At 42.4% G+C, this 27,653-nt stretch overlaps 2 protein-coding genes across 3 annotated transcripts in view; both read right to left on the bottom strand.

Annotated features, from left to right (window-relative positions):
* Positions 1 to 8,769, bottom strand: part of LOC118387778 (phosphatidylinositol 4-kinase alpha-like) — a 39,237-nt gene extending 30,468 nt beyond the window's left edge. The window contains exons 1-6 of the mRNA XM_052524744.1: positions 8,568 to 8,769; positions 3,309 to 3,425; positions 3,075 to 3,168; positions 2,818 to 2,979; positions 2,348 to 2,610; positions 2,056 to 2,122 (exon numbers count right to left, since the gene is read on the bottom strand). Coding sequence (XP_052380704.1) covers positions 2,056 to 2,122; positions 2,348 to 2,610; positions 2,818 to 2,979; positions 3,075 to 3,168; positions 3,309 to 3,425; positions 8,568 to 8,666 — 802 coding nt within the window. The 5' untranslated portion in view covers positions 8,667 to 8,769. The remainder of the gene's footprint in view (positions 1 to 2,055; positions 2,123 to 2,347; positions 2,611 to 2,817; positions 2,980 to 3,074; positions 3,169 to 3,308; positions 3,426 to 8,567) is intronic.
* Positions 8,770 to 9,151: 382 nt separating this feature from the next.
* Positions 9,152 to 27,537, bottom strand: LOC118387779 (tricarboxylate transport protein B, mitochondrial). 2 transcript variants are annotated; one of them, XM_035776478.2, is made up of 9 exons: positions 26,730 to 27,537; positions 20,006 to 20,113; positions 15,713 to 15,812; positions 15,392 to 15,530; positions 15,172 to 15,256; positions 12,751 to 12,855; positions 12,539 to 12,654; positions 12,345 to 12,418; positions 9,152 to 12,220 (listed from the first exon to the last, which is right to left on the bottom strand). In XM_035776478.2, the coding sequence occupies exons 1-9, from the start codon at positions 26,839 to 26,841 to the stop codon at positions 12,106 to 12,108; spliced, it is 954 nt and encodes a 317-aa protein (XP_035632371.1). In that variant the 5' UTR covers positions 26,842 to 27,537; the 3' UTR covers positions 9,152 to 12,105. The 2 variants fall into 2 exon arrangements, with proteins under 2 accessions (XP_035632371.1, XP_035632373.1); XM_035776480.2 differs by lacking the exon at positions 26,730 to 27,537 and adding an exon at positions 26,316 to 26,385.
* Between the last annotated feature and the right edge of the window lie 116 nt (positions 27,538 to 27,653).

Raw genomic sequence — 27,653 nt, forward strand, 5'->3', positions numbered from 1 at the left:
AGAGAGGAAGGGAGGGTGACAGAGAGAGGGATAGAGAGAGGAAGGGAGGGTGACAGAGAGGGATAGAAGGGAAGGGAGGGTGAGAGGGGGGGATAGAGAGAGGAAGGGAGGGTGAGAGGGGGATAGAGAGAGGAAGGGAGGGTGAGAGGGGGATAGAGAGAAGGAAGGGAGGGTGAGAGGGGGGATAGGGAGGAGGAAGGGGGAGGGTGAGAGGGGGGGATAGAGAGAGGAAGGGAGGGTGAGAGGGGGGATAGAGAGAGGAAGGGAGGGAGGGGGTGAGAGAGGAAGGGAGGGTGAGAGGGGGGATAGAGAGAGGAAGGGAGGGTGAGAGGGGGGATAGAGAGAGGAAGGGAGGGTGTAGAGAGAGGAAGGGAGGGTGAGGGGGGGGATAGAGAGAGGAAGGGAGGGTGAGAGGGGGGATAGAGAGAGGGAGGGTGAGAGAGAGTGATATATATAATGAGAAAAGTATCAGTCAAAAAGTGAGACGTGGGCTACTAAATCAACTGAAATACTTCCGAAATACACTGCTTAAAAAAAATAAAGGGAACACTTAAACAACACAATGTAACTACAAGTCAATCACACTTCTGTGAAATCAAACTGTCCACTTAGGAAGAAACACTGATTGACAATAAATTTCACATGCTGTTGTGCAAATGGAATAGACAACAGGTGGAAACTATAGGCAATTAGCAAGACACCCCCAATAAAGGAGTGGTTCTGCTTGTGGCGACCACAGACCACTTCTCAGTTCCTATGCTTCCTGGCTGATGTTTTGGTCACTTTTGAATGCTGGCGGTGCTTTCACTCTAGTGGTAGCATGAGACGGAGTCTACAACCCACACAAGTGGCTCAGGTAGTGCAGCTCATCCAGGATGGCACATCAATGCGAACTGTGGCAAGAAGGTTTGCTGTGTTTGTCAGCGTAGTGTCCAGAGCATGGAGGCGCTACCAGGAGACAGGCCAGTACATCAGGAGACGTGGAGGAGGCCGTAGGAGGGCAACAACCCAGCAGCAGGACCGCTACCTCCGCCTTTGTGCAAGGAGGAGCACTGCCAGAGCCCTGCAAAATTACCTGCAGCAGGCCACAAATGTGCATGTGTCTGCTCAAACCGTCAGAAACAGACTCCATGAGGGTGGTATGAGGGCCCGACGTCCACAGGTGGGGGTTTATGCTTACAGCCCAACACCGTGCAGGAAGTTTGGCATTTGCCAGAGAACACCAAGATTGGCAAATTCACCACTGGTGCCCTGTGCTCTTCACAGATGAAAGCAGGTTCACACTGAGCACATGTGACAGAAGTTACAGAGTCTGGAGACACCGTGGAGAACGTTCTGCTGCCTGCAACATCCTCCAGCATGACCGGTTTGGCAGTGGGTCAGTCATGGTGTGGGGTGGCATTTCTTTGGGGGGCCGCACAGCCCTCCATGTGCTCGCCAGAGGTCGCCTGACTGCCATTAGGTACCGAGATGAGATCCTCAGACCCCTTGTGAGACTATATGCTGGTGCGATTGGCCCCGGGTTCCTCCTAATGCAAGACAATGTTAGACCTCATGTGGCTGAAGTGTGTCAGCAGTTCCTGCAAGAGGAAGGCATTGATGCTATGGACTGGCCCGTCCGTTCCCCAGACCTGAATCCAATTGAGCACATCTGGCACATCATGTCTCGCTCCATCCACCAACGCCACATTGCACCACAGACTGTCCAGGAGTCCTCATCAGGAGCATGCCCATGTGTTGTAGGGAGGTCATACAGGCACGTGGAGGCCACACACACTACTGAGCCTCAATTTTACTTGTTTTAAGGACATTACATCAAAGTTGGATCAGCCTATAGTGTGGTTTTCCACTTTCATTTTGAGTGTGTGACTCCATATCCAGACCTCCATGGGTTGATACATTTGATTTCCATTGATAATTTTTGTGTGATTTTGTTGTCAACACATTCAACTATGTAAAGAAAAAAGTATTTAAGAATATTTCATAGGATGTGTTATTTTAGTGTTCCCTTTATTTTTTTGAGCAGTGTATATTGCTTTTCTTATATTTCCTCACCTTCAAAGTACTGTGCAGAGGGATCAACTGGGCAGCTGAGAGTCAGTCCTGCTCGCTCTGGACTGGCCTACAGAAGAAAATAACATTTTCAGACATTTCAAATACGATACTCCCTTGACCTCTAGTGGCAGGGTATGGTAGTACAGACGTATTCTCTGTACTGAAATAGAAATAGTAACAGAGGAGCCCTTGCGTCTCATGGTGTCTCCCTGACACACAATGAGCAGTAATGGCAGTACTATGGTGAAGCAGTAGTGATGGTAGTAGTGTTGGTATAGTATGGTAATAGTACCTGCTGTGATATGCTGGACACGGAGCTTCCTTTGCGCCTGATGGTGTCTCCCTGACAAACTGTGAGCAGCGAGGCCGGCATGATGGAGCGGAAGTCGTTGAAGGAGCGCCGTCGTGACGGGTCAGCCTCCTCGGCACCGGACAGCAGCGGGGCTCCCGCCCGCGGGAATAGCTTGGACAGCAGGGGCTCCTCTGTGTTGCTATAGCGACCGAAGGCCCGGGCCACGCCCAACAGGCAGGGCACAGTGTACCGGCACAGGTATTCTAGGGAGGAAGGGAGAGGGGTGAGAGAAAGAGACAGACAGGTGAACAGCTGCATTTTTCATTCTATGCTCTTTCTGTGTCCATCTACGTATATCACAACGTTTGTGAGGAGGACAAGAGAAATGAACTCAATAACTAACCTGGAACTAACATTTTCCTAAAAACACTTTTGAAAGACAAATGGTGACATAGAGAACATGCTGGTACCTTTATCATGGCTCTCTGGGTCCAGGCAGATGTCCAGCAGGACCTGCATTATGTCCATGATGGCCTCCAGGATCTGTCCTCGCAAGGTGTTATCTCGCTGGGCAACGTCAGATAGAAGAGTGCCCAGACAGAAGCAGAAGTTCTCTGCTACCGGCAGGATCTCTGTAGGACAGGAAGATAGACCATCAACCAGTCAGACAGGATGAATTCATACTGAATGCCGTGAGACAGACAAACGCTTGCATCTCTATCCTTACCAAGTCCCTTGCTTCCAGAGCTTTCTTCGATCCATTGAACTCTGGGAAGTCCCTTCAGCAGCCCCAACAGGTAGGGGATGATAGCGTCTTTGTGCTGCAATAAAAACATAAAATCGCAAAACACTCGAGGAAAAGCTGACAGGGTCAGGGACTCAAGGAACATCCGTCCCATATAAAGCATTATAGAAACGCAACAATTAACAGAGTAGGCCTAGCTGCTTCAGTTCAATCTACCTGTAGGTCCGACTCGACCAGGAAGATGCCCAGAGCTATGACCGCATCCCTCCTTCTCTCGTCCAGCTGGAACACCCCTCTGAAATCTACTGGACACATGCATTGTAGCTTCTGGACCTGAAACAGAGATGAACAGCAAACATGTGGCTTGTATTTTGCTAACTAGTCAGTCCATCAGTCCTAACCGCCACGAATATATACTATCTTGCCCTATATCGCAAGGTCAAATCCTGGATGCTGATTGGTTAAAACAGCATTCCAGCCGGTGTCTATTCCACATGTTACCACCGGCTAAAGCTACGACGTTAAAATGCCCATTTACTCTGTTCCATCTGACTGTGCAATCCACTTTCTCATCAGCCCAGTCAGGCAATTTATACTCTTGATCACCACTACAGTGTGGAAAAAAGTACTTAGTCAGCCACCAATTGTGCAAGTTCTCCCACTTAAAAAGATGAGGCCTGTAATTTTCATCATAGGTACACTTCAACTATGACAGGCAAAATGAGAAAAAAAAAATCCAGAAAATCACCTTGTAGTATTTTTAATGAATATATTTGCAAAGCATCTAAACATTCTCACATTTCTTTTAGACTAACATTTCATTTTCAACAGCAGAGATTTGTATAAACCTAGCTGTCTGTCCGACATCTGCAACATTGTTTCAATATTCAAATTTATATCCAGCTGTCCCATAGTAATGAACGAGTCTGGATGAGAGACAGACAGGCAGCTTTTCTCAGGCAGTCGAAATCATGAATCAGCATAATTTGTATGGATATATACAAAGAAATATCAACAGAAAACAGGTAGAACGAAAAGAGCACATTTTCTATGCCAGATGAAATTTCAAATCATTAGCTCATTCTTACAGATGTATCCAAATAAATGTCAGCAGCAGTTACATTACAAAGCCCCCTCATCCGTTTTTAGTGTAATTATGGCAAAAGATTATAAAAATAAAAATATATATTATTTGGCTGGTAGAATTGTTTTTCTTCTACCTGCCACATTGGCTGGTGGACCAAAAAGTTGGTTTCAGGCTGTAAACTAAATCTATTTTGCTATTAAAGCTTGAGTTTTTAAATAAAATATGATCTGAGAACAACATTGTCAGGCAAGGCATATAGCTAATATGCTGTGATAATGTACAAGTCCTGTCTACTGCACAAACCTGCACAAAGCTCTGTCAGGTTGGATGGGGAGTGTTGCTGCACAACTATTTTCACGTCTCTCCAAAGATGTTCGATCGGGTTCAAGTCCGGACTCTGGCTGAGCAACTCAAGAATATTCAGAGAGACTTGTCCTGAAGCCACTCCTGCATTGTCTTGGCTGTGTGCTTAGGGTCGTTGTCCTGTTGGAAGGTGAACCTTCGCCCCAGTCGGAGGCCCTGAGCAGGTTTTCATCAAGGATCTCTCTGTTCATCTATACCTCAATCCTGACTAGTCTCTCAGTACCTGACGCTGAAAGACATCCCTACTGCATGATGCTGCCACCATCATGCTTCACCGTAGGGACGGTACCAGGTTTCCTTCAGAAGTGACACTTTGCATTCAGGCCAACGAGTTCAATCTTGGATTCATCAGACCAGAGAATCCTGTTTCTCATGGTCTGAGAGTCTTTAGGTGCCTTTTACTGAAGTGTAGCTTCTGTCTGGTCACTACCATAAAGGCCTGATTGGTGAAGCGCTGCAGAGATAGTTGTCCTTCTGGAAGGTTCTCTCATCTCCACAGAGGAACTCTAGAGCTCTGGCAGTGACCATCGGGTTTTTAAAATTTTATTTTCCATTTATTTAACTTGGCAAGTCAGTTTTCAATGGTGGCCTAGGAACTGCCTTGTTCAGGTGCAGAACGACAGATTTGTACCTTGTCAGCTCTGGGATTCGAACTTGCAACATTTCGGTTACTAGCCCAACCCTCTCCCTGACCAAGGCCCTTCTCCCCTGATTGCTCCATATGGCCGGGCGGCCAGCTCTAGGAAGAGTCTTGGTGGTTCCAAACTTCCTACATTTAAGAATGATGGAGGCCACTGTGTTCTTGAGGACCTTCAATGCTACAGACATTTTTTGGTACCTTTCCCCAGTTATGTGCCTTGACGGACAATTCCTTCGACCTCATGGCTTGGTTTTTGCTCTGACATGCACTGTCAACTGTGGGACCTTATATAGACAGGTGTGAGCCTTTCCAAATCATGTCCAATCAATAGAATTTACCACATGTGGACTCCAAGCAAGTTGTAGAAACATCTCAAGGATGATCAATGGAAACAAAATGCACCTGAGCTCAATTTCGAATCTCATAGCAAAGGGTCTGAATACTTATGTAAATAAGGAATTTTCGTATTTTATTTTTAATAAATTTGCAAACATTTCCAAAAATCTGTTTTCACTTTGCCATTATTGGGTATTTTTTGTCGATTACTGAAGTTTTTTTAAATGTATTTATTTAATTCATTTTAGAATAAGGGCTGTAACGTAACAAAATGTGGAAAAAGTGAAGGGGTCTGAATACTTTCCTATGGCACTGTATGCATGCAATGCTCTGATGCATGTAGTGCTCAAATCTCTGACACCTGAACCGTGATGTGGACAATTATTGTTTTAGGAAAGTAAAAACCCCCCCAAAGTATGCTACATATCAAAACACAAGGAATGGTGTTTTGGTCATTTTTTATATGCTGTTTTTAAGGACATGTCTCTCAAATGTGTCTCATTTGGCCAATATCACTTGTTTATTGATGGCCCTGGCTGCCCCAGTTCAGAATCGAATGGATACGGATGTCCGGTAAATTTCTCAAATTGTCTGGTAAATTAAAATCTTCCCGGTCACATTGTTCAGAAACTCTGATGTGGGGTACAAAGATGAGGTCGTCATTCAAAAAATCCTGTTAAACACCATTATTGCACACAGAGTGAGTTCATGCAACTTGTGGCTTGTAAAGCACATTTTTACTCCTGACCTTATTTAGGCTTGCCATAACAAAGAGACAACTTATTGACCCAAGAGATTTAAGTTTTTCATTTTTAATACATTTGTAAAAATGTAGCCCACAGCCCCAATACTCCACCAGTCATACAGGAAGGATACTAACCTTGTCGCTGCAGATTGCCCAGAATGACCAGTTAGCTGTGTAAACTCGTCAGGCCCCAGAACTACAACCACCACTGGCTACTGGTCAGGCCCCAGAACTACAACCACCACTGGCTACTGGTCAGGCCCCAGAACTACAACCACCACTGGCTACTGGTCAGGCCCCAGAACTACAACCACCACTGACTACTGGTCAAGCCCCAGAACTACAACCACTACTGGTCAGGCCACAGAACTACAACCACCACTGGCTACTGGTCAGGTCCCAGAACTACAACCACCACTGGCTACTGGTCAGGCCCCAGAACTACAACCACCACTGGCTACTGGTCAGGCCCCAGAACTACAACCACCACTGACTACATTGTCTCCTCATCCTTTAAGGACACAATCATGACCTGGTCAGCTCAAAGACTTTGAATCAACCTTGCACAATTAGTTTTATTGGGGAAAAGAGCTGTATTTATACACTACTAGAGTACCTGCCTGTTATATTACGATTGCTTTCCTGTAACTTGGTTATGCTAATGTGTGCTTGTTACTATATTTTGGTGGAATTGCCCACATATTGAAAAACTAGTTTGCTTCGGCTATTCAAACAATTCAAACAAGAATTCAAACAAGAATAAAACAATACAAAATTAACAAGGGCTACTTATATTCAAACCAACAGTCTTTATAGGCATGACTGTTGTACACAATTCTAAACAAAAATGCTCAATTTACTAAATTCCTATTTACAGGTGGTTTTTAACCTCCAGCAACTGTTATAACGGCAGCCATTTTGGATTTGAAGCAAAAAATAAAAGGTCATCTGTGATTGTCCCTTTGACTTAATCGCAAGACTAGGGGCTATAGATACAACATCACTTAAGGAACCTTGGACCCGAAAAGTTTTTATTTCTATGTCTGAGCCCACTTGTTTTCCGTAGAGCCTATTACAATAGCCACAACATCAACATATTTCCAACTGTATGCATTATTTCCAGGCATGACCATACAGCACTGAATGAGTGCAAAAAGTTTACATTTACCATAATGAGTTTATATTTCCGCCTATTGTATCTGTCTGTTTACAGGTATAATGCTATTTATCTGTGTAGGGCAGACAGCTGGCTACATGTATAACAAATTTGAGCAATATCAGAGCTTGTAATATTGGGTTACATAAGTTTGTGGCCACTCCCCCCTCCAGCCTGGCATTATTCTGCACTGTTTGAGTTAAGGGGTGGTGCCATCAATTGAACCACTTTTGCAGTAAAACATTTTTACACAACCATCCATTTCATAGATGGGAGATATGGTTGTGTTATGTTACACCTTGCCACTATTGATGACTTCCAGTTTTTTAATAGAGTTTGGCTGACAGTTCCTCCCATGCAGCTTTCCTGCCAACCGCTGAATAATTAGCCTCGCAATACAATAGACCCCAAATCATGTTGTTGGTTTTATATGACTGTGATATGTGAAATGAGGCAAATTATGTTTGTTGAAATCATAAACCGTATGGTTGAAATAAAGAATTCAGCACATTCAAGTAAATAGTAAATCAATCAATGACCAATGTTGACAAATAAATGGGGGCGTTAACTAATTTGACAGGTTTGACAGCTAGCTTGATAACTAATGGCTATACTAACTTCCTCATTCTGATGGAATGACAATCGACCATTTCATCGACAGACAGCTAAAGGCGTACCAAGCAAATTGTTTGCTAGTTATTAAACTAGGTTGTCAGTATGGGCTAGTTCGTTTTGCAAGGCACGGTGCTCCGGGTAGGCGGAGTTTGGTCATCTTAGACCTTTCCATTGGTCCTTAAATGCAATCTTCATCCTCCTGGGCACCGGGTCATGTAAAACGAACTAGCCCAATGTGTACAACTGCCTTGTTGCTGTATCGTGTTCCGATGTGGAATGACAAGCCAAAGCAAGGGCCTTGTTTGAGAATGAATGACTAACAAAGCTAGCTAAATTAGTAAACTGTTTCTCCAACAGCTGTGTAGCTTATGGAAAACGAGTAGCTAGCTAGTAGCTGCTCTCGATAGCATCGCACATCACTATGAGTTAGCCATGTACATATAGCAACAAGGTACACACGTAATGTTAACCGAACCTAATAGTCAACTTAGCTAGCATTAGCTCACTAATGCTTTTAAATCATTCAGACTCACCTTATCTATAGGCGCAGGGCGGTGTGCGGCCAAAGAACGCGCCAAGGACAAGACAGTATTGAAATAAAACCCTCTGGTTCCTGTTGCTTTCGCAGACATTTTTATAATCCCACACAAACAGGTAGTAACATTTTACAGCGCTTACCACTGCGAAGAGGGCAAGCTAACTAGGTAGCGGACACCAACAACTACGGCGAGCACGTGAGTTCATACGGCGCAGTACAAGGTCATTAGAAAAATGCGTTGTTAATGGTAAGCAGTGATCAAGGTTTTGAAGTCAAACAATTTGAGAACTCGAATGTTTCTCAAATCATGTCTGCTGAGAACCAGAAATTGAAGAATTATATAAGATTAATTAAATGTCAAATGTTCAAGTTGGGTTGACAATGAATAGGGGATTATAAACAATAGGTTTGAAGGCTCATGTGGTCACACAAACATCTTGATGTGGGAGAATGCAGCTTTAGGACCTTGACGATAACTACTCCTGTTATCTTATTCTATGGTATTATGGTCTGCAAACAATACTTCAGTTGTAAGATGCCCAAAACACTTTAAAAATCACCGCAAAACAGACTCAATCATCTTGTATACAATCCTTTACACTCTTTAATGCACACATGGCATATTCAAAATCGCAAACGCAAATGTTACAAAAGTCTCTCAGGCAGTACAATCTGCAATGGCTGTGCATGGTCTTTCAATAAAACATGCTTACATAAGATCTTGTCTTTTAGCATAAAAAATAGATGGAGACCATGACAGTGGCAAATGTATTGTTTCATTAAAAATGTATATTAGGTTTTGCAAAAGGATACATCTAGACATCTTAAATAAAAATTGGTGTCCCCACCCCCTCCACTAACACTACCAAGAAAATATGTGTGAACTAATTGTAAATCCAAGGGCATTTATACCTACTTGATAACTGCCAGGTAACATTACCAGGCAATATCTCATCACATTGAATTACTCAAGGCTGCATTACAAAGATGATCTGGTAAGCTATACTGTCAACTAGTACCAGTAGATTTTATAAACATCTCAGCAAGGCATCATTACAATGTGTTACTGTCTATATCAAATTAACACTTTAAAAACAATGATTAGGTGTTATTGTATCATACTGTAACTCAGTGAGGAAAAACTGACCCAGCTAAGACATGCAACATGAATCATTTCAATTTTAGACATTAGTAGCACTAGAGATGTTACACCAGATTTCTAAAACCATCATACAACTACATTTGCAGGCACAAACAATCATTATGTAAATATATTTCTGATGTTTCACATTTACAACTGCAAAGTCCCTCACCATCTCAATCTTGGTCAGTTTTTATGTAATTCACTTGAAAAGTTTTGGTTCATTCTGCAGAATGTCTGAGTATACTGTACAACATCTCTGTAGCCAACAGACACCAAAAAAACATAGAAATCCTATTAAAAATACTATTTAATTAGGATTCTCATTCTTAATTCTATGCCAAAACAGGGTTATGACAACCATAGAATAAGACTGGGTTGTAATTCAAAACTGAGTTCTTATTTTAACAATTAATATTATACTACTACATACGGTGCTGTGAAAAAGTATTTGCTCCCTTTCTAATTTTACTGAATGTTATCAGGTCTTCAACCAAAACCTAATACAAGATAAAGGGAACCTGAGTGAACAAATAACAACAATCACTTACTTATTTCATGAACAAAATTATGCTGCAACACTGAATGGCCCCTCTGTGAAAAAGTAATTGCCCCCTTACACTCAATAACTGGTTGTGCCAGCTTTAGCTGCAATGACTTCAACCAAACATTTCCTGTAGTTCTTGATCAGTCTCTCACGTCGCTGTGGAGGAATTTTGGCCCACTCTTCCATGCAGAACTGCTTTAACCTCTATGGGATCGGTGTCCCTAAACTGGGACAGTTGTTGCTAACGTGAGCTAATGTGACTAGAATGACAACAGCCAACTTTCCAGGACATAGACATGTCTTATATGGGCAGAAAACTTACATTATTGTAAATCTAACTGCAGTGTCCAATTTACAGTAGCTATTACAGTAAAAAAAAAAATAGCATGCTATTTATTGAGTGCACAACAACAAAACACTTATCACAGCAACTGGTTTGATACATTCACCTCTGAAGGTAAATAAATGGACTTACATTCAGTAATCTTGCTCTGATTTGTCATACTGAAGGTCCAAGAGATCAAATGTAGCATAGTTTTGTTTGATAAAATACATTTTTATATTAAAATGTTGGAACTGGGTTCTACAGTTTGAACCCCTGCTGCCTCTGGTGGCCAAAATCTAAATGACACCTAGACTCCTTTGATTGACCGTTGGTGTAAGGTTCTTACTGCGGAATGCCTGGTTTGGTTTTTGCTAGGCATATACAGACCCATGACCTCCAACAAAATTGACAAGTTTGCCATAAAGCACCTGGAAGATCATCAAGACTCTTGGAAGCAGGGCCAGTCCTTGCTGTTCTGCCGCCCTAGGCGAGACCAAAAACTGCTGCCCCTCTCAAAATTAGAAGTCCCAGTAAGCAAAATGTTAAATAAATAAAATAAGTATATATTTTTTGTTATTTGTAAACTCAGGTTCCCTTTTGGTTGAAGATCTGATAACATTCAGTATTAAAATATGCAAAAATAGAGAAACTCAGAAAGGGGGCAAATACTTTTTCAAGGCACTGTACATATAGTAGCGCTCTACCATAAAGATATCTCTGAATATAATGATATATAAGGCATTGTGTTGCAATTGCACTCAGGTATGTAAAGCAGCTACATTTCAGACCTGCATTAAACCTGGAAAACAACACCCATGTGACACGTGAACAGGCATGTCTGTTGTAGTGCTATCATGTGTATGAACGACGGCCTCCACATCTCTACCAGACCCATTTCACTGGGTCACACCATTGTGTTAAATATACAACATGGTCTTTGGAGTTAAAAGCCTTTGATCCTCCTCTCTCATTTCAAGTTTTTTCCTCTGATTTACATCACATTATATTGGGTTTTAGCTGTAAGTATTGTTTCATCTTTAATCAATGTACAACATAAGATGTTAATAATAGCAATTAGTGAACTGAAGCACTGTCAGTCTAAGACACTGCTCTGGAATGATACAGTGTTCCCATTATTCCAGTCATATAGGCCAAATCCCTCACCCTACCCATGTGCCCTTGCTCACTCCCCCCTGTGGATATAAAGAAGAACAGAGGATGTAGGTATAAACAATATGATAGTAGTATCCCCAATAGGATCATAGGCGAAGTGCACTCATCCCCAGATTGTTTACACTTATCATGGCTGCATTTCATTCCAACTGACTAAAGCAAACAATGGCAGGGGACAGAGACCAACTTATTTGTAATGAAATATAACTAGCCATATCAGATCTGTAAGGAGGTAGCAAGTCATGGATAACCTAAGGACAGGGCAGAGGGATTGGGTTTGGAATCAGGCCATTAGCCCCGCCCTGCCGGGGGTTCTCCACTCCGCTGGTTGTCACGGAAACGTGATCTCAGTCCGTCTTCCAGACTTTGTTAAGGACCTTCACCACTTCCTCGTAGATTATGAAGACGATGGCTACGTCCATACACACCCTGCCCAGCCTGGGGACTGTACCCTTATAGAACCTGGGGAGAGAGGAAATAATGAAGGGAGGCGGCAAAGAGCAGACAGGATCAATACAATTATATCTGATACAAATCGATGAAAATGAGACAGGAGGTCAAAGTTAGTGTGTACAGAGACACTTACGCTTTAGGTCCCTCATGCTTCATGATCTTGACGGCACAGTCCAGGGTGCTTTTGTACTTGTGAGCCTCCAGACCCTGTTAGTAGAGAGAGAGGCAGGGTTTAACTAACAAAACAATAGTATAGTAAAAAAAAGTATAGTAAAAGAGACTCAATTCACTGCAAGTGACCAGGTCATTAATAATGGTGGTGTGTACCTGCATCCTGGTTTTGATGACATCCAGAGGAGTGTTTCCAAACACACTGACAGCTCCAGCGAAGGCTCCGAATGCTCCCGTGACCAGAGGGTTAATGGCCTTGTTAGGATCTTCACCTAGGGAACAGAGAGAGAGACAGAGCAGTGAGACACTCTGGATAAACACACACACACACACAGGAGAGAAGGGTTCAAACTCAGTTGATCACACACCTTTGTACCAGTTCCTTAGAGATGTCATGACGTAGAAGCGGATGGCCTGGTTGGATCCCTGTTTCAGTACCGTGGCTGTCAGACCCTGGTACGTCCCCCTCAGGCCTAGAGGAGACATAGATAACACAACACATCAACACACAGGTCGGGCTGCCTTCTGAGAATTCGTAGGCGAGCAAGTGAAACTACACTGCCATCCGTTATAATTGGCAAACATGCAATTATTGTAAAAAAAAACTAGATGACCTACGAGCAAGATTAAACTACCAATGGGACATTAAACTGTATTATCTTATGTTTCACCGAGTCGTGGCTGAACGACGACATGAAAAATCATACAGCTGGTGGGTTTTACACTGTATCGAAAGGATAGAACAGCAGCCTCTGGTAAGACAAGGAGTGGCTGCCTATGTATATTTGTAAACAACAGCTTTTGCACAACATCTGAGGAAGTCTCAAGATTTTGCTCGCCTGAGGTAGAGTATCTCATGATAAGCTGTAGACCACACTATCTACCTAGAGTTTCTCTGTATTTTCCGCAGCGGTCTGCATACCACCATACCACCGATGCTGGAACTAAGACTGCACTCAATGAGCTGTATGCCGCCATAAGCAAACAGGAAACACTCATCCAGGTGACGCTCCTAGTGACCAGGGACTTTAATGCAGGGAAACCTAAATCCATTTGACCAAATTTCCACCAGCTTGTTAAATGTGCAACCAGAGGAATACAATCATTCTATCATTCAACTTACAGTAGCAGCCAATGTGCACACGTGGCTACATGCAGCTCTTGCTTTGATCTCAAAACAAGCTCATCTACTCACGGCCGTTCATGCTGTAAACACAGTCCAGTTTAAAGTAAATTGCACAGATCCATATATGGCAATGGTCTAATTGCACAGATCCATATATGGCTATGGTCTATTTGCATATATGCCTACTGCAGATCTGATTGTTTATGCCACACCGGTCTGTTTAGAGTACGGGCCGAGTCGTGCGTGTCAATGCAATAGAATCCTACTCCGATGCGTTCTGCCTACAACAAAAGCTCTTGTATTGTTTGTTTTGTTTTGGTATGTTGCATTGAAAGTGGCTAATTTTGCATTGATTTAATCACAATTGCCACAGTAAAGGAAAACATTGATAAGGTTAACAGGGAAAACTCTAGAACAGTGGTCACACAACTTTTCCTTGTCAAGATCACTTTGAGTCAAAACGCAAGCCAAGATCTACCGCTCAGATTTCTTTTTAAACATGACTTAAAGAAACATAAGCCTGTGCATCATTAACCAATTAAAAACAGTACTGTAGCAATGAGGTTTGTGCAGTAAGCTGTAGGCCCAATAAATTGTCACCACATATTGGCTTTGCTTGAATTACCCTGCCAATGCATTGCTGTTCAGGCCATTTTTTGGAGGTAGGCTATATGATCACACCGGTAATAGATCCTTTGATGTATTACTTGTGAGTCACAGCTGAGTGAGCATACATTTAAATAATTAGCTTTTTATTTTACTGGGCTGATGGTGCCTGCATCTAATGGTCAGTCTCAGTGCAGAGAGAACGCAGCAGACTGAGGGTCCCCCCTCTCAACATCCCTCCGCTGACACTGACCAAAAAGGTATACAGTCTTCCAGCTGATGGCGAAACTCGAGTCGCACCACATCATTTTTTGCCTCATACAAATTCAAGTTGTTACTCCTATGAACAGAGAAAGTGAAATATTCTTTGAGCCGCTAATAATAACAACAACGCAAGCCTATAGATACATTTTCCTATTCATTCATTTCTGCTGCAGTGCTTGTTGTAGCGATGAGTTGAAATAGGAAGAACGCATATTTTATGGATTATAAAATTGTTGAATACAAAGTGTTAACAGTGCTGAAAAAGAAATTAAACATGAACACACTCATAAAAACAGCAGCTCTTTGCTGTATTCGTTGACAGCCTCTCTCTAGTCACGGTTTTAAACGTTTTGAAATCTCACAGTATCAACTTTGTTGTAGCCTTTCATGCCTGTTACGTTACTGCAGACACTAATCTCAGATTACCAGCAGTAGGCCTATAGAGCACTTGATTAGCTCTCCGGGCCCACCGGGAAGGCAGAGTTTGTACCTTCAGACACATGAAATGGTTCAAAATGGCAACAGTTCACCTGATTCGGGTGTGCCTACAAACAGCCCCAGACAACAAAAATAAATAAGAACAGGAATAGCTTTATGTTTTTTTTTTTTACAGAAATGTTTGCCGATCGACTAGGAATGCCTTGGAGATCGACCGGTTGGTGACCACTGCTCTAGAAAGTTGAGTGAAGTTCAATCTCATGCTTCTCTCTGTGGGCTGATATTTATTCTGTGCAGCAGTCTCGGGGGAACATTGGGTGGCAGTAAACACACAGTGTCGGTCTCGTTTCCATACCTTCTGTTCTGACGATCTCCCTGACTCCATGGAAGAATCCCCGGTACTTTGGGTTGGCTGACGATTGGTCATGGATAAACTTTACCTGAAATGACAAGAGGACAACACAGATTCAAGTTATATGCAGACCTTTGTTTTTTCAAACTAGTAACGTCACACACCGATACATGCAGATAACGGTTTAAGATTTCCTTAAGTCATTTAAGACACACACACACACCTTGACCGTCTCCATGGGGCAGACCACCACCACAGCCTCAGCCACTCCAGCCCCCAGCCCACAGAGAAGACCCCGGGTACTGTCCAGCTTCCCACTCTCATCACGCATCTTATTACTGAGGAACTCAAACACACCAAACCTGAGAGAGAGAGAGGATGTCAGGGACATATTGAAAATGGACCGAGACAGAGGATGAGGCAGAGAGGGACAGTGTGATGTGTGTGTGTGTGTGTGTGTGTGTGTGTGTGTGTGTGTGTGTGTGTGTGTGTGTGTGTGTGTGTGTGTGTGTGTGTGTGTGTGTGTGTGTGTGTGTGTGTGTACCTGACAGCTGCTTTGGGTATGGAGCCATAGAGAAGTGAGCTGAGCCCTCTGTATAGACCTCTCACCCCATGACCGTCTACCGTCTGCTTCACACAGTCAACTACAGGGAGGGTAAGGAAGAGACGGAGAGATAATCAGAGTGAGAGAGGACACAAATACAGTCAACTGCAGATATTTCAAATCACTTTTGAGTTGTTTTTTTTGCATGGTGTGTTGTGCATGTTACCTGTGGGACATTCAACGGTATTTTAGCAAATAACTGCATTGTACAGGTACAGGAAACTGTTAGTGAGAGTCATGGTGCTAGCAGCTACAGTTAAGTCCAGGAGAGTGAACTCTCAGTACTGACTGACTAACATGTTGTTTCAGACAGACTCCAGGCCAAAGTTCAGTGACTCTGAACATACAGATAACACAGCTAGGCTGAACACACACACACACACACACACAGAGGAAGCTCTGAAATTCTCAGTAAAGGCGCTGGCACTCACTAGCAGTGTAGTGGTGTGGGGGCTGTGCTTCGGCAAAGTGGGTCTGATTATATCCTGCCTGATTGGCCCTGTCCGGGGGTATAGTCGGACAGGGCCACAGTGTCTCCCAACCCCTCCTGTTTCAGCCTTCAGCAAATATGCTGCAATAGTTTGTGTCGGGGAGGCTAGGGTCAGTCTGTTATATCTGGAGTATTTCTCCTGTCTTATCCAGTGTGAATTTAAGAGCTCTCTCTCAAAAGCCAACTGACAATTACTCCTGAGGTGCTGTCCTGTTGCACCCTCTACCACACTGTGATTATTATTAGACCCTGCTGGTCATCTATGAACATTTGAACATCTTGGCCATGTACTGTTATAATCTCCACCCGGCATAGTCAGAAGAGGACTGGCCACTCCTCAGAGCCTGGTTCCTCCCTTTCTAGGGAGTTTTTCCTATCCACTGTGCTTCTACATCGGCATTGCTTGCCGTTTGGGGTTTTAGGCTGGGTTTCTGTATAGAACTTTGTGACATCGGCTGATGTAAAAAGGGCTTTATAAATAACTTTGATTGATAGAGCAGCTGTTTTAATACACAAACATTTCCACTTTGGACCTCTCCTATTGATTTACAGATCCCTTGCTCAAGGCTTTTTATTAAGCTGACATGTAAGGCCTACTGTAAAGGCCTCATGAAAACAGCTGCTGACACCCACACAGTATTCAAAAGCATGTTGTGTCTCAACAATGGCGGGCACAACACAAAAACCTCAGATGACGTAAATAAAATATGGTCTAAGCTATAAAATATCCGAATATGAGAAGAGTCTAAGTTAATGCGTTTTTGGATAATTGACAATTCCTATTTAGAAAAATAAATGATTAAACAGTTTGACAACCCTGTTTGTTTTAGCTTTTAAATTATAACAAACTCAACCGTTTATATTTTGCAGCGATGAAGACATGGATGTTTCATGGTAGGGTGGGCTATGCAAAATGGGTCAACTGAATGTTTTGGCATTCGGGTCCAAAAAGTCACTTTAACCTTCTTCCATGGGTAAACATATATGGAAAGTTTGTTTAAAACAAATGAGGTGCTGTCAAAAAAACAAATGAGTTCTCTCTCTTGTTTAGAGGAAACTGTTGGCAAGATGTATCAGTGCACCAGGTCTGGAACCAAGACGATCCTTAAACTTCTTAGGGCTGAGATCCCGCTAATGGGATCGATATGACAACAGCCAGTGAAAGTGCAGGGCGCCAAATTCAAAACAACAGAAATCCCATAATTAAAATTCCTCATACATAGAAGTATTTCACACCATTTTAAAGATATACTTCTTCTTAATCCCACCACAGTGTCTGATTTCAAATAGGTTTTACGGCGAAAGCACCACAAACGATTATGTTAGGTCAGAACCAAGTCACAGAAAAACACAGCCATTTTTCCAGCCAAAGAGTCACAAAAATCAAAAATAACGATAGAATTAATCACTAACCTTTGATGATCTTCATCAGATGACACTCATAGGACTTCATGTTACACAATACATGTATGTTTTCTTCAATAAAGTTAATATTTATATATTTTTTAAATCACAGTATACATTGGCGCGTTACGTTCAGTAGTTCCAAAAATATCTGGTGATTTTGCAGAGAGCCACATCAATTTACAGAAATTCTCATAATAAATGTTGATGAAAATACAAGTGTTATGCATGGAACTTTAGATACACTTCTCCTTAATGTAACCGCTGTCAGATTTCAAAAAAGCTTTACGGAAAAAGCAAACCATGCAATAATCTGAGTACGGAGCTCAGAGACCAAAGAAGCCAAAAAGACATTCGCCATATTGTGCAGTCAGAGGTCAGAAATAACATTATAAATATTCACTTACCTTTGATGATCTTCATCAGAATGCACTCCCAGGAATCCCAGTTCCACAATAAATGTTTGTTTTGTTCGATAATGTCCATCATTTATGTCCAAATAGCTACTTTTAGTTAGTGCGTTCTGTAAACAAATCCAAAACTCACAAAGCACGTTCACTAGTTGCAGACGAAAAGTCAAAAAGTTCCGTTACAGTCTGTAGAAACATGTAAAACGATTTATAGAATCATTCTTTAGGATGTTTTTAACATAAATCTACAATAAATATTCCAACCATAAAATTCCTGTCTTCAAAAAAGCAATGGAACGCGAGCTAACTCTGCCACAAGCTCATGACGTTCCTTCGTGTGAATCTGCCAGACCACTGACTCAAAGAGCCCTTATGAGCCCCTCCTTTACAGTAGAAGCCTCAAACAAGTTTCTAAAGACTGTTGACATCTAGTGGAAGCCTTAGGAAGTGCAACCTGACCAACATCCCACTATATCTTCAATAGGGAATGAGTTGAAAAACGACCAACCTCAGATTTCCCACTTCCTGGTTGGATTTTTTCTCAGGTTTTTGCCTGCCATATGATTTCTGTTATACTCACAGAAATCATTCAAACAATTTTAGAAACTTCAGAGTGTTTTCTATCCAAATATACTGATAATATGCAGATATTAGCAACTGGGACTGAGTAGCAGGCAGTTTACTCTGGGCACCTTATTCATCCAAGCTACTCAATAATGCCCCCAGCCATAAGAAGTTAACAGCTTCTACCCCCAAGCCATGAGACTGCAAACAAGTCAGAAAAGTAGCTAATCAAACAGCTACTAGGACTACCTGCATTGACCCTTTTTTGCACTAACTCTATGCACACACACTGGACTCTACCCACGCATACTAAAACTGACAACCCAATACGCACACTACATACGCCCACATGCATACGGATGCCACACACACACACACGCTTTAACACTCACCACATACAGTATACTGCTGCAACCTAGTCACTTTACCCCTACTATGTACAGTACCAGTCAAAGGTTTGGACACCTACGCATTGAAGAGTTTATTTATTTGTGCCATTTTTTACATTCTGGAATAATAGTGAAGACAACAAAGCTATTAAATAACACATATGGAATCAAGTAGTAATCAAACAAGTGTTCAACAAATCAAAATATACTACAACATTCTGCAGCAATACGACATTCCATCTGGTTTGCACTCAGTGGGATAATCAATTGTTTTTCAACAGGACAATGACCCAACACACCTCCAGACTGTGTAAGGGCTATTTGACCAAGAAGGAGAGTGATGGAGTGCTGCATCAGATGACCTGGCCTACAATCACCCGACTTCATCCCAACTGAGATGGTTTGGGATGAGTTGGACCGCAGAGTGAAAGAAAAGCAGCCAACAAGTGCTCAGCATGTGGGAACTCCATCAAGACTGTTGGAAAGCATTCCTCATGATGCTGGTTGAGAGAATGTCAAGAGTGTGCAAAGTTGTCATCAAGGCACTTTAAAGAATTTAAAATCTATTTTGATTTGGTTAACACTTTTTTGGTTACTACATTATTCCATATGTGTTATTTCATAGTTTTGATGTCTTCACTATTATTCTACAATGTCGAAAATAGTAAAAATAAAGAAAAACCCTTGAATGAGTAGGTGTGTCCTAAATTTTGACTGGTACTGTAAATACTACCTCAATTACCTCGTACCCATGCACATCGGCTCGGTACTGGAACTCCCTGTATATAGCCAAAAAATGTTTCACTTATTATTTTTATTCATTGAATTTATTCCTCATGTCACTTGCTATTTAAATGAATACAATCTTTAACTCTGCATTGTTGGAAAAGGACCCGTAAGTACGCATTTCACTATTAGTCTACACCTGTTGAAGCATGTAGCATGTGACAAATAACACTTGATTTGAGATACCCACCGATGCCTTTATATCTGGGAGGGTTGGCCTTCTCATCCAACTGCAGCTGAGTCTTCACATACTCTGTAGGGAATGTAATACAGATCTCTATTCCTCCAGCAATACCACCTAGAGAGAGAAAGGGAGAGACAGAAAAGTTATGGTCGTTAGGCGGATCTCTATTCCCCCTGCTCCATCTGGAACAACAGACAAGTTCAGTTAAAGGCTTGTGTCTTCTCTGCTGGCTGAATAGATGGCATCATTTTATGTATAACGTCATTACTACGTTCACAAATAAAATATCATCAGTGTCTCAAAAACAGATGTATTTTTTAAGTCCTCTTAATCAGTTTCTCTGTAACTGTAGTTTTATCGGTAAACCTCCTGGTTCCACCTTAACAGCCGGAGCTCCACACATCTGCAGTTGAACGGCTAACAGAAAAGAGGGCTCTGATTGGCTGAGCTGGGATTCTGTCCACAGGATACGCCCCTCTGCTCTGATCAGTGGGGGTGTGATTCCACTGACAGAGAGAGTTAAGACGTCAGCATGTTTCAGTTCGGAACTCAGCTAGCCGAACGAGTGTGCTCGCATATTACTCCTTTAAAATACCTTTGCTTGAAAAACGAGAAAAAGTACTGCTTGTCCATTTTGAGACGCCGTAGCCAGTATACACTTAATATATAACTAATCTAAGAGAACTCAATAAATCTATCATTTATTTTTGACGTGTTTGCCGAATAGATCTTTCGCGCAGTTTTACATCTAACTAAGATGTTTGGTGAATGAAAACGAGTCGTCTCTCGTTGAATAACAACAGAAACTTTATTGAAGAATCCCTACTGTTAACTAATCACCGATGAAGGGGCGTAGACTTCGGCTCCAAAGTTCGGCTTGCCTCCAGAAAAAAAAGTGGTGAGCCCGAACAGCCGAAAAACTCTCACCAAAGTCCATACGAACAAAGACGTCACAAAATATGCACGAACTCTACTGAAACTGTTTCGGATGAGAAGCATGTGGACGCCTCTCTCACACAGAGTCGTCATAAACCGATAGAGTTTGTTGCTGGCAACAAACAAACGTTGGGTCAAGGGGCAACTCCATAAGAGCTGAGCAAACTGTCTTCCAAGTTCTCAAACAGTTATGTGATAACATAGCATGCTCAACCACAGATCTCTAACCAGTTAACTGAACAATCCCCACTTGAAAATCTGTTTGATTTGAAGTGGGGAAATCTGACCCTAATGTGTGTGTGGGAAACGTCCTGGTTGAGTTTAAACATCAACCCCATGCTGATGCTTCTGAAAGAGACATTTGTTGAGGCTCTGGACTTCAGCATGCCTTTCACCTCACCACACAAGCATGCAGGGTGGTCAGTCCCACACAGGAATGGTCATGCAACACTTCATTATCCACAAGCACACACACAATTAGTCCCTCTTAGTAGTGGCATGTGGGTAAAAAAATATATTTATTTATTTTAATCACTTGGGAAGCCCCCCCCCCAAAAAACATTTTTTTTTACAACCTACACTACGTGACAAAATATGTGGACACCTGCTCGCCGAACATCTCATTCCATAATCATGGGCATTAATATGGAGTCGTTTCCCCTTTTGCTGCTATAACAGCATCCACTCTTCTGAAAGGACTTCCACTAGATGTTGGAACATTGCTGCGGGGACTTGCTTCCATTCAGCCACGAGCATTAGTGAGGTCGGGCACTGATGTTGGACGATTAGGCCTGGCTTGCAGTCGGCGTTCCAATTCATCTCAATAGTGTCCGATAGGGTTGAGGTCAGAGCTCTGTGCAGCTCAGTCAAGTTCTTCCACACCGATCTCGACAAACCATTTCTGTATGGACCTCGCTTTGTAAACAGGAAAGGGCCTTCCCCAAACTGCTGCCACAAATTGTGAAGCACAGAATCATCTAGAATGTCAATGTATGCTGTAGCGTTAAGATTTCCCTTCACTGAATCTACGGGGCTTTGCCAGAACCATGAACAAATAGCCCCAGACCATTATTCCTCCTCCACCAAACTTTTCAGTTGGCACTATGCATTGGGGCAGGTAGTGTTCCCATTAATCCAAGATTAATCCGTCAGACTGCCAGATGGTTCAGCCTGATTCGTCACTCCAGAGAGCGCGCTTCCACTGCTCCAGAGTCTAATGGCAGCGAGCTTTACACATTTACATTACATTTAAGTCATTTAGCAGACGCTCTTATCCAGAGCGACTTACAAATTGGTGCATTCACCTTATGACATCATACACCACTCCAGCCAACGCTTGGCATTGCACATGGTGATCTTAGGCTTGTGTGCGGCTGCTCGGCCATGGATACCCATTTTATAAAGCTCCAGAGGAACAGTTCTTGTGCCGAAGTTACTTCCAGAGGAAATTTGGAACTCAGTAGTGAGTGCTGCAACCGAGGACAGGCTATTTTTACACGCGTCAGCATTCGGCAGTCCCATTCTGTGAGCTTGTGTGGCCTACCACTTCGCAGCTGAGCCATTGTTGCTCCTAGACATTTCCACTTCACAATAACTGACTTGTTGGAAAGGTGGCATCCTATTAAGGTGCCACGTTCGAAAGTCACGGAACTCTTCAGTAAGGACATTCTACTGGCAATGTCTATGGAGACTGCATGGCGGTGTCCTCGATTTCTATATACCTGTCAGCAACGGGTGTGGCTGAAATAGCTGAATCCTCTAATTTGAAGGGGTGTCCACATACACTATATATGCAAAAGTATGTGTTGAGAGAGAATCTTACGTTGTTTGCTCTATAACCTGTTAGGCCTATATATCACGGTCGCAAGGCATAGGAACGAAGGCCAAGGAAATAAGACACAGTGTTAGAATAAATTCAACCACACCTTTGTTTCATCACAAAACTGGAGTGCAACCTCTGTCCGTTGATGTCCACAAAGCATATTGCATGTAACAAATAGCTACATGACCTACAGCACCCTAACCCTAGACATCCAGATTGCCTCCCACAATTTCCAAATGTTCCAGCTTAACAAGTCTGCATGTAACAGAAAACTTTAGTTTGGCATAGAGGAACTATGTCACTTCCTTAACCGCTTGAATAAAAAACAAACTAGTAGCTAGCAAGATGGAGATGAGTGGTTCTTTTTAATGAGTGCATTTCGCAAGTGGCTAGTTGACATAAACTAGCTTCACCTAAAACCACTTTCTGGCATGTGTACCTCGTGATTTGTTGGGAGAGTTGTCTGTCTGAAGTGGGCCCATCCCAGAATTATTTTTCTTCCCCTTTTCAAAAAACTGCCTAAAAGAGTTAGTTTTTTTTCTCACAAGTAGGCTCATGTTCATTATCTTGTTATTACACAATAGGCTACAAATTCTGCCCAGTGCCTGTCATAAACGCTAGATGTTTTATAATTAGACATGTCCAATTGTTTCCTCATAACAGGCCAGTCATTCATTCCCTACTCTACTATTCTAAGGAAGCAGTGAAGGAAGCAGGTGTCAGCTGAATTATAAAAAGGCACACAACCTGAGAGATAAGAAGCAAGCCAAACGACTGCATGTTTCGCAAGATATAACTTAATCTGGGTAGATGAGGGTGTGTTGAGTGCCATAATAATGCTCAACAACATTACTAATTCATTTTACAGCACGTTTTATTAGGTATCAGATTGCTTTGCATTCTATGGGGGGTAATCCCGTTTAAAAAGTGGACTGAAGAGTAATCATTGAAGGCAAATTATAACCCCCCCGACCCGCCAGCATGCGCCCCCGGTCTGGTGAAAGGGTGTTGTAAACCAGCTGCATGTGTGCCGTGTGTGAAGCAGTGTGTCTGTGCAGGAGTGTGTGTGTGTGTGTGTGTGTGTGTACTCTCTGAACTGCAGAAGTGAGTGCAGTTTGTGCTGTGTCATCATGGCTCATGGATTCAGGCACACAACACTGTACTGCACTGCAGGCCTCAGCCCCCTGTCAAGCACTCACACTACTGGGTGAATCTGGGGCGGCAGCGTAGCCTAGTGGTTAGAGCGTTGGACTAGTAACCGGAAGGTTGCGAGTTCAAACCCCCGAGCTGACAAGGTACAAATCTGTCGTTCTGACCCTGAACAGGCAGTGTGCTGTTCCCAGGCCGTCATTGAAAATAAGAATATGTTCTTAACTGACTTGCCTGGTTAAATAAAGATCAAATAAAATCTCACTGGTTGTGTAATAGGTTCCCTGTCATTTCCTTTATCTGGCTTGATTGTGAAAGCACTTCCTGGTAGACATATTGCTCTCATCTATCCTGTGAGCGCAAATGAGTAGGCCCCGTTAGCTTACAATTTACTCCAGGTGAAAGCGTAGTTGCTTGTCAAGGATAGGCTAATAGACATGGGAAAACAGGCCTGAAACATGTGCCAGAGAACTGAGACATACAAATGATTTCTATCACCTGATAGGAGAGTATAGTTCTACTATATCAAGGAATTGGAATGGATCAGTGTTCACTTGTTACTCTTGTTACTCTTGCAAGAAGCAATTTACGCAAACAAACGAGTTATCAACCATGAATGCCCTCAATAATGCGGCGCCATGCATTGTCCCAAAAGAGACAAACTAAGTAGCGCAACTGCATTCAAGGATGCACGTGCAGCAACGGTTCCATCGAAGGACCTTACTCGTCAGGCTGCATTCAAACCTTGACACGCCTTACTAGGGCTACAAACCTCTACACAGCTGTGGAACACAAGGACATGGTTGGCTTGGACTTTGTACCTATGTAGCCTAGCTTTACAGTGTCCGGCACATCCCACTCAGTGCTGTGAGAGGTGTCTGCCAAACTCCCATTCATAAGCCATGATGACCACACTCTGCTGGACTAAGGGAAAGGGGGCTTTGGTATGATCATGGGGTCAGGAATTACCAGAGAAAAGGACCATGACACATCTAATTAACTCTACACACCCTGGAACTGACGACTAGAGCAAAGCATGTGTCCTTGTAGAACAGGAGTGATCTGTCCAGACAAAGAAAACGACCATGATTTGGAGGAATTTAACAAAATGTTAATCCAAAATGTTGGTCCTTTGGAGGAAGGATTGTTGACACATTTTAATCTAACAGCATAATTGAGAAATAACCTGTTATTAACCTAAGTTTTAGCCATACCAAAGCCTCCATAATATTTTGTGTGTAGATGCTACAAAGCAAACAAGATTGTCATAGGAAGCTTTACGGCTTGCTCTGTAATAGTAGTTCTTACATTAATTTGAATGTTTCAAAATATAAAAACATGAATATTGGAAAATAAACCATAATTGAGTCAGCAAATCTTTCACTACATTGTCATAATGTAACCAATCACAGACCTCCTTTTATCATTGCTCACTCTGGAACTTTAATATGCCCATAGACCAGCGTTTCCCAAACTCGGTCATGGGGACACATTTAGTTTTTTGCCCTAGCCCTACCCAGCTAATTCAAATAATCAAAGCTGGATGATGACTTGAATCAGCTGTGTAGTGCTAGGGCAAAAAACAAAATTTTAAATTGCCAAGTCAAACATTTTATATATTCATGTTTATTTTACTATACTAATACATTTATGTAAGGACGTTTCTATTGAAATCAGTATACTACTCATATTACAGAGCAAGCGGTAAAGCTTCATATGACACACATTTTAGCTTTGTTGCGCCAATATGGAGTCTTAAAGGAAGCCCGGGTATGGCCAAAATGTAATAAATATGCCAACTTTTATTAATTATTTATTTATTATGCTTTTAGATACAAATGTCAAATATATGTCAACAATCCTTCTTTCAAAGCACCATGCTATCTATGGAATACATTTTGTGAAAATCCCCCAAATCATGGTATTTTTTGTCTGGGTTTCAAGAGGAATAACAGATCGCTCACACAGACAAGTTGAATCAAAGGTTAAAAGGGCAAGTTGATAGTTCAACAGATGCAGCCAGTCCTCCTGAACTATAGTCGAAATGAGGTGTGCACTTCGGGAGTGCATAATTTGAAGACAATCCAGGCATAGACATTGCAGACTATTTTTTTCTTCCAAACAATTGAATACTGCCTTGTATTCCTAAAGTCTCATATGCATTCAATAATTTTCATATTGCAGCTCCATGTGTGCGAGCAAACACACACACACACACACACGCACACACACACAAGGCAGGCTGCAGATTCATGCCACACCTCAAGTTCCACAGTGCATGAAGACAGTACATCGCACTCAAAGGGTGACTAGTTACTTTTGAATCACAAACCTCCCCCATCAGTCACAAAAAACAAGGCACATGACCAGATACACAATATCTCATGCCAAAGCACATTGGATACTTACTTGCCACTGGTGCCGTTTTAGAGGCGGTTTGGACACCCTGTCGAGCACAGCACATAATTGTGTTGCTATATTGTGATCAAATGTGCCTTACTCCCTAGCAACGGACACGTAGTTCATAAAGAAATTAAGAAAAAAGGCTGAATAGATTAGTAGACTTAAATAATGATTTACTACACTAACAAAGTTCACGTTGCCTCCCATGGCAAGCTCTATACAGTACAAATAGTGTTGAAATATCTTGCTACAAACTGACTGCCACTACAAAAGTAAAAAGTCCTGTATAATATATAGTATTGTCACAGTGACAATGATTTGCATTGTTACAACGTAACAAGATGCTATAATGAACGCTGCCTGAATTGTGAAGCAATATCAGCAGCCTACACAAGGAAAGATGAATGAATGCATCCTTACCTGCTAGAATGGCTTTGCCAGGGTGGGTGAGTTTGGCTTTTCCTGCCTGGGCGGCAGCGGCCAAACAGTGGGGTCTGTGGAATGGACTCACAAATGTGGGATTCCTGGACATATTGGCAACAATCGCCCCCCCCAAACAACCAAGAACTTGTTCACTTCTAGGACGACACTCTTTATCCCTCCCGATCGTCAGCCTCCGTGCACTCCGGCGCTTTGTACACAAATTGCACCTACAGCGTATTGATGTGCGATCACTTACAAAGGCGATGCTGATAATTGAATACCGCACAGCTCAAAAGCTAATGTGTCCTCCACTTTTGACAGTTGAAGTTCACTCGTGCATTGCAAGTGTTCACAGGGCGGGGCTTTCACCCTTCAACGTAAAAAGAGAACGTCTCCATTATTTTTCACAAACAAACCAGATTTAAGGTGGAACGGGAAATTCCCTCAGCTGCTTTGATTAGCCTAGTCGTTCACTGTGCCATAGTCCAGACAGAGTAACTGCAGCCTCCCCTAAAGAAATATATCAGTCAGTAGTCTCGTGTTATTCATAGCGGCCCCATAGCCCTTGTTGGCCTCAACCACCACATTTATAAAACGTTTCCGACATTGACCTCTTCAAACAACCTGTACATTTCTTAGGGTGGCCTGGTATGTAGGTATAAACACAAATATTCACCAACGTGACCCTCACATTGGGCTTTAAAAAAATAAAATAATAATAAAATAAGTCAGTTAAGAACAAATTATTATTTACAATGGCGGCCTACTCCGGCCATACCCGGACGACACTGGGACTATGGGACTCCAAATCAGGTACTAATAGTGACGCCTATTGTTCTGAGATGCAGTGCCTTAGACCGCTGCGCCACTCGGGAGCTTTACACAAATTATTGGCAGCCTTCTACACTGACACGTCATTGG

The sequence above is a fragment of the Oncorhynchus keta genome, chromosome 9 (assembly GCF_023373465.1).
Source record: "Oncorhynchus keta strain PuntledgeMale-10-30-2019 chromosome 9, Oket_V2, whole genome shotgun sequence".
NCBI lineage: Eukaryota > Metazoa > Chordata > Actinopteri > Salmoniformes > Salmonidae > Oncorhynchus > Oncorhynchus keta.